Below are 7,184 nucleotides of genomic sequence, written 5' to 3'. Positions count from 1 at the left end.
CACGGCGGGGCAAAAAGGAGGCTGGAGAGGGGTCGGACCTGCGCGGGGTCTTCAGGGGTCCCAGGTCCGAGCAGGTGTCAGGTCGCGGCTTGTTCTCGGGCGGCGGCGGCGTCGCCCCCTGGATTTGCAAGTCAAACTGCCGGTTGCTCCGGCCGAAGCTGCCCGGCGCTGTGGTCCTACCAGGAGAATACCGCCGGGGCGGCTTGGCGTTCGGAAGCAGAATACTGAGACACGGCACTGGCGTCTTTGCCAGGAGATCGATGTTCATAACAACTGCTTCCTGCAGACACCGAACCGGCGAGAACGGAGCCTGCTGCTCGGGGAGCGAGTGCCCCCGTCGGAGCCGGACTGTTCCGTTGTGTCTGCTGGAGTTTGGCCGCTGACTTCTCCGAAGTGGTCGCTGTCGGAAGTCTCTCTCGCCGTCCAGGAGCGGTGCCGGCGGTGTGGTTGTCCCCTGAGAACTCAGAGACGGGTGTCTTTTTGTCCCGAGTGGGAGTGAGAGTTTGATCTGAGTTTCGCCGTGGGCCGCGTCCGCGAGGGGTTGCGTGAAGAACAGCGTCTCTCGGGTTTGTCTCCGGTGCTCTCCGAGAGTTGGATCTCCCACGAGCCAGGACTTTGTCTTGTGTCCCTCTGCTTCCCTACCCACACTGCCTCCCTGGGTGATCTGCTGTCCCTACTTCCTGGCGAGTGTTTCCCTGATTAATGCTCCCAGCGCGGAGCTCAGGACCTGTAATCCAGGTGCCTCCTGGAGCTGCCTAGCCGCATGTCTGACGGCAGCCCAAACTGGCCCTGCTCCCCAAACCTGTTCCTGGCCCAGCCCCGCCTCCTCACTGTGGCGCCATCCTTCAGGGGCTCAGCTTCAGCCTTCCAGTCGTCCCAGCAGCAAGGCCCACGGGTGTCCCCAGCACATCTGCCCCTGGTCCCTCTTGTTTGGGTGGCTCCTTAGTGGTCTTTCTGCTCAACTCTCACCACTCCACATTGGCTATCTTAAAATTTTTAAAAATGTATTGAAGCATTGAGCATGTACTTTGCTGTCTATAAAGCAGTGTTCCTAATGGGTATGTCAGTGACGAGAAATCAAAAGGAAGTGGACTGTGGCGGCACCCCCACTTCAGAAGCCCAGGTGGTTCTCCCAGGGCCGGCACCCGTCCACCCCTCCTTCTTGGTGGCACCTCCTCAATTTCCCATTTCATGTGTGTTTACTGCTAAAGCACATGTTATGCAGTTTGCCTTGCTTTTGTTCTTTACTAAACTGTCTGCCACACGTGGGCGTCTGCTGCACTTTGCTATATTCATCAGCTCGTTCCTAAGAGCAGTCCATGTAGCTGTCTTCATTCATTTCAACCCCTTTGGTAACTTCTGCCATGTGAGCCCTCGCTCACAATCCCGTCTCAGCAAACTAAATCCAAATAGCTCTGAAAACCAAGTGCTTGCTTTTGTTTTTAACCTCTTCGAGGTGGAGGCTGTTGAATGGCCTATATTCCCCTCAGCACTAATACTCACCCATTGCACAGAAGAGATGATGTGCGATAATGGGGTGCTGCCCCAAACCCAAGAGGGCACCATGTCATATAGTGTAGACCAGGGGTCCTCAAACTACGGCCCGCGGGCCACATGCAAATACAAATACTGTATTTGTTCCCGTTTTGTTTTTTTACTTCAAAATAAGATATGTGCAGTATGCATAGGAATTTGTTCATAGTTTTTTTTAAAACTATCGTCCAGCCCTCCAACGGTCTGAGGGACAGTGAACTGGCCCCGTTTAAAAAGTTTGAGGACCCCTGGTGTAGACTGTCACGTAGGTTTTGTGTGGTCTGAAAAGTTCTGGATCCTCACACACCCGCCCAAGGGTTTGGAGCCTGGGGTTGTGGTCCTGGGAACACAGTTGCTGGTCCATGCTGCTGTTGGCTGGACGTGTGGCGCATGGCTTCTGTGTTCCTGCCATCTGGAGCAGTGTTTCTGTGGACAGGCTTGTATGTCTGGTGAGGGTGGTGAGTTTTCGAGTCTGGTGTGGCGGGCGTAGAGTCTTGGGGCTGTAGGAGCACTTGTGTTTGGCTTCATGAGGGCTGACACATTTTTCATAGCTGCTGCTGCTCTGGCGGCAGGGAGAGCTCGGGACAACGCTGGGTCTTTGTGATGCTGGTGGTGTCACTTCTTAGTTTTTGTTGGCCTGGTGGTCGTTTGCCAGTTCCTCTTGAGTGTGGATGTAATATGTAATGCTTTGGCTCATACCTCTGGCAGCTGCCCTTTGCACTTCGGAGAGACGCTATCTAAACTCCCTCCTCAGCCTCGCTCAGTCCCACCTCAGATGACCTCTTGGTTCTTTGATCCCTGGCTCTTTCTTGCATTCATGAAAGCGGCCTTCTGAACACCAAGTCTTCTTCCTGGTCCCTAACGCTGTGCTGGGGTCAGAGGCCCTTTGCATTGCTGTTCTCCAGAGTTAAAGTATCTTCCCGCTCTCTATTGCTTCTTACTATATCACTGTGTTATTTCTGAAGCGATCACAATTGTTGGAGAATTCTTCACCAATTCCTAAAATGTTTTTCCCCTGTAGAAATAAAGCAGAATGAGTTATACAGAAAAACCTGATGAAATCACAAAAGATGAGTGGATGGAAAAGCTCAACAACTTACACGTGCAGCGAGCAGACATGAATCGCCTCATCATGAACTACCTCGTCACAGGTAACAGCCTGCAGTCAGGATGCTACAGCTGCTCCCTTTTGTGTACACACTCAGAGTTTACTACTGAAGTTCTGTGTGCAGTTAGGTTTGTGCTGGCATTATAAAACCCAGTGTGAGCATACCAGATTTGTATATTATCACGTTAAAGATTTCCTCTCTGGGCTAGGAGATCATTATTCCTGTCTCTGAAATAATAGTACCTGAGGCAAAAATCAATTTTTTTGGCTTTTGACATTTTTGCAGTTAATCAAGATCATTAAGAATGTTCTAAAATACATTTGAAGCCTGAGTGATCTCCCCTGGCCAGTCTGGTAAATTATATTGCACTGTTTCTAGAAGGTGCTCAACTCAAAGGAGACGGAGGGCAGACCATGAGGGAAGCAAGTGGTCTGTAGCTGACATGCCGTCCTCTGTGATAGTGGAAAGGAAAGGGGGTTCTGCATTGGTGGGGAGCCCAGACGTTTCCACAAGGGAGGAGTCTCCTTCCTGGTAGTTCTGAGTGCCCCTTCCCCACTGGCCTCTGCTGAGACTTTTTGACAGGTGAGGAGGAAACGTGAGCTTGTGGCTGTGTGTGTATATAGAGAAGGACAAACAGGCTGCTTCAGAGGGGGGGGCTGTGGACTCAGTGGAGAGGAGGGAGGGGCCGGGTCCTTGAGGCTGTGAGTTATTGCCTCACCTGGAACAGACCTGCAGCTGCTCTGCAACTGGATCTGGGTTGCAGCCTCTTTCAGGGAGCCCACGCCAATATGTCTGGCTTCACTTTCTGTATATCAAGGCCTACCCAGGAATTCACAAAGATACTAACACCCAGTCCCTGAGGAAGTACGGTTCATGTGGGGGTGATTTACTCGAGGCGATGGGGCAGACAGCGATGAAGAGGCTTTGTGTTTAATGTCTTGCTGACTTTCTGAGCAGTGAGGCCAGTTTTCATTTCCAGAGGGCTTTAAGGAAGCTGCAGAGAAGTTTCGAATGGAGTCCGGGATTGAGCCTAGTGTGGATCTAGAAACCCTTGATGAGCGGATCAAAATCCGTGAGATGATCCTAAAGGGGCAGATTCAGGAGGCAATCGCCTTGATCAACAGCCTCCACCCAGAACTGCTGGACACCAACCGCTACCTTTACTTCCACCTGCAGGTGAGTTTTGGTTGAAAGTTGTCTGCTCTGTGGACCCCTGATAGGTGACTTGTGATGATTCAGAAGTGTCGGGTGAATCTGTGTTAATAGAACATCGTTTAATTTACGTGGGGAAGGGGTTTGAGTTAGCTGTTGTGTTATGTATTTCAGAAGTGGTTTCTTGATTTTAAAATGCAAATTTAATAACTCAGGTGCTAGAAAAGTGTCCTTTAAGTTGTCCTTTTGACTAGAGAGTAGCCTGGTGCCGCTAGGGGCTGCTGGCCCAGGTGCAGTGTGTAAGTCTGTGCGCCTTGGCCCCTGACTAGCAACAGCACCTGATCGAGCTGATCCGCCAGCGGGAGACCGAGGCGGCGCTGGAGTTCGCGCAGACGCAGCTGGCGGAGCAGGGGGAGGAGAGCAGGGAGTGCCTGACAGAGATGGAGCGCACGCTGGCCCTGCTGGCCTTCGATAATCCCGAGGACTCGCCCTTTGGAGATCTTCTGAATATGATGCAGAGACAGAAGGTATAGAACCCACATGGGGTGACTGAGTGAGGGACACATCATGCTGGGCGTGTGGCACTGGTATGATAGCACCAGTTCTTCCTGGTGTTCTGTTCTTCATCGTGTGGAGCTAGGTGCAGCGTGCTGTGACCTTACCCAGCAGCACAGCAACCCTGAACAATGTGGGGTTTCTGGGCACATGTATGACTTTGACTCCTATGGAACCTAACTACAGTCGTTCCTCCATAACCACGGCAGGGTTAGTTTCAGGACAACACCCCCTGTGGGTACCAGAATCTCTGGAGGCTCAAGTCCCTTGTATAAAATGGTGTGATAGTGCATGCAGCTGCCCCTCACCTCCACGGATCCCAATAGTGGAGGCACAACCCACCTTTGGGTATGGAGGGCCAACTGTGCTTATCGAAAAATCCACGTATGGTGGTGTTCAAGGGTCAGCTGTATCCAAGCTCTGCCGATTTTTCTCATTTATCTTAGCCGTCCTCCTGTGTATTTGGAGCCTCTTACAAATAGGGGTCCTAAGTATTTTTTATTTAAAATCCCAGACTTGTTTCTGAAGCTTTCTGTCCTCACTGCTGGTTCTGTATTCCAGCCAACATTTCGTCAGTCGTTGCCCCAAGTACAGCTGCCTGTCCTCCCATGGCCCCTCCACTGTCCTTCAGGCCACAGCAGGCTCCCTGAGGTTTTGAGGATGGAGCTTGTCACCCCTGCCTGCTCCTTCCTCTTTTTCAGTTCCCTCCAGGCCGGCTCATGGCACTGAACTGCCATCTAGGCCCGGTGTGACATTTGCCAACTGGACTGTGAGCTCCCTGTGGGCAGGAATGTGTGTGTGTGTCATGCAGAGGGCCTCATGTGTGTCAGTGGTTATAGGCCTCTGCAGATGGATAAAATGCGTGCTGTAACACACTCTCTGGCTGCCTGCGTGTGGCTGGCTGATTGGACGTGTCTTTTCCAGGTGTGGAGCGAAGTGAACCAGGCTGTCCTGGATTATGAGAACCGGGAGTCAACACCCAAACTGGCCAAGTTACTGAAATTGCTCCTTTGGGCTCAGAATGAGCTGGACCAGAAGAAAGTAAAGTACCCCAAAATGACAGATCTCAGCAAAGGCGTCATCGAGGAGCCCAAGTAGACCTGTGTGGGGACCCCGTGTGTCATCACACGGACTCGCTGGAATGTCCGGCTTGACTGGGAGATTTTTACTGCAGTAGAAACTCTTGTCCCCCCTTTACTTTTGGGGAGCCCAGCACCTTTTTTAAAGGAATGATGGCCCTTTTGAGCGCTGGAAAGCTTGCAGTGAATGACACCTTGTCTTCGGAAGCCTGGTGCCGACCGCATGCGGCACATCCTGAAGGTAGTGGCAGTGGCCCCTGGCGCTTGAGGTGTCCTGCTCCTGAAGGGTTCCCTGGCCACTGCACTGTCCTGTTACGGACACCAGTGACCCTCCAGGCCCCCCAGAGTCTACGGGAAGCACTGGTCATTGTCCTGCTTTCTGAGAGCTTGTGGGCAGACGACACGCGTTCCTCATTCTCCTGTCTCCGCGTACAAGTTGCCCTTTCACCTGGCCTTTGTTTGTTTTTTCATGACAGAGACTATATAAACTTGTAAACCCTAACTCAAAGACTTCTTGTGTGTGAGGGCATCGAGTTTGGTTTGTTTTCCCTTCGGTCTGGGTTGTGTGGCTTTGGGGGACACGTGTGTGTGACGGGTGGGCTGTGTGTTTTTTAATTTTTCAAATATATATTTTGGTGCTGTCTGTGGTCAGAGACTCTTTCCTGGTGGATTAACAAACCATCTCTTCTGCGCAGTTCTATTGAAAATAAAGGTTATGCTTTGATTTCAAGAAAGACCAAAATGCCTCTAAAAAAGTTTTAATCATCATTGCAAACAAACCTTTTGTTTTCAGGGCTTGGTGATGGCAATGCTTTCATCTGGTCCTGCAGCTGGAGGGCCATTTGCCCAGCACTGTGAGGGGGACACCGTGCCCTGACAAGGTGGAGGCTTCGGCTGGGGCATGCGGCTGGCTGGAGGTCTCGCACTTCAGCCTCATGGTTTCATCGGCTCACACCAGCTGGTTCTGTAGGCTTCTCAGTTCTGTGCTCACGTTTGTCTTCTGCCCAGGGGTGGAGAGCTTAGAAGTGGCAGCGTGTGTAGTTGGGGACACATGAGTGCCATGGGATTCGGAACAAACAGCTTCCCCGACAGGCTGAGGTCCCCAGTGGGTAGAGCAGTGGGCAGTGTGGGCATCCTGGTGGTTCTGTAAGTCCGTCACAGACACGGAGGTCAAATGCACAGTCACCATGGACGTCCTAGCCTCTGCCTCACCCACATGCCACCCGTGACGTTTCCACTCTGACCGCTTCAGTAGTCACCTCAGGTGTGACCTTGGGTCATTTCTTCTGAGGTTGGAGGACAAAAAAAAGTGAGGGGAGAGGGTTTCACATTCAGGTCATTGATACTTAACTACAGTAGAAGCTAGAAGACAAATGCTAGGAGAGAGATGGAGATGAAACTACATTTTTAGAGATGCACCAATAACGCAGCATAGTCTTCACCTTTTCTTTTTTTTTAAAATATTTATTTTATTGATTTTTTTACAGAGAGGAAGGGAGAGGGATAGAGAGTTAGAAACATCCATGAGAGAGAAACATTGATCAGCTGCCTCCTGCACACCTCCTACTGGGGATGTGCCAGCAACTACATGCCCTTGATTGGAATCGAACCTGGGATCCTTCATTCTGCAGGCTGATGCTCTATCCACTGAGCCAAACTGGTTAGGGCTTCACCACCTTTTCTTTTTTTTTTTTTTTAAATATATTTTTTATTGATTAAGATATTACATATGTGTCCTTATCCCCACGTTACCCCC

At 51.1% G+C, this 7,184-nt stretch overlaps 1 protein-coding gene across 1 annotated transcript; it reads left to right on the top strand.

Moving 5' to 3' along the window:
• Positions 1-488: 488 nt before the first annotated feature.
• Positions 489-6,170, top strand: GID8 (GID complex subunit 8). The gene is made up of 5 exons (XM_005885571.2): positions 489-566; positions 2,555-2,684; positions 3,622-3,818; positions 4,124-4,321; positions 5,274-6,170. The coding sequence occupies exons 2-5, from the start codon at positions 2,567-2,569 to the stop codon at positions 5,445-5,447; spliced, it is 687 nt and encodes a 228-aa protein (XP_005885633.1). The 5' UTR covers positions 489-566; positions 2,555-2,566; the 3' UTR covers positions 5,448-6,170.
• The last annotated feature ends 1,014 nt before the right edge of the window (positions 6,171-7,184 follow it).

The sequence above is a fragment of the Myotis brandtii genome, unplaced genomic scaffold, assembly GCF_000412655.1.
Source record: "Myotis brandtii unplaced genomic scaffold, ASM41265v1 scaffold915, whole genome shotgun sequence".
Lineage (NCBI taxonomy): Eukaryota > Metazoa > Chordata > Mammalia > Chiroptera > Vespertilionidae > Myotis > Myotis brandtii.
Note: the sequence above shows the minus strand (reverse complement) of the source record. Positions and strands in the feature narration are given on the sequence as shown.

Bases quoted from the DNA above. Each gene is read 5' to 3' on its own strand.
- GID8 (XM_005885571.2), top strand. From the start codon at position 2,567: ATGAGTTATACAGAAAAACCTGATGAAATCACAAAAGATGAGTGGATG. The intron at 3,819-4,123 runs GTGAGTTTTGGT...GCCCCTGACTAG, and splicing joins ACCTTTACTTCCACCTGCAG to CAACAGCACCTGATCGAGCT. The intron at 4,322-5,273 runs GTATAGAACCCA...TGTCTTTTCCAG, and splicing joins ATATGATGCAGAGACAGAAG to GTGTGGAGCGAAGTGAACCA.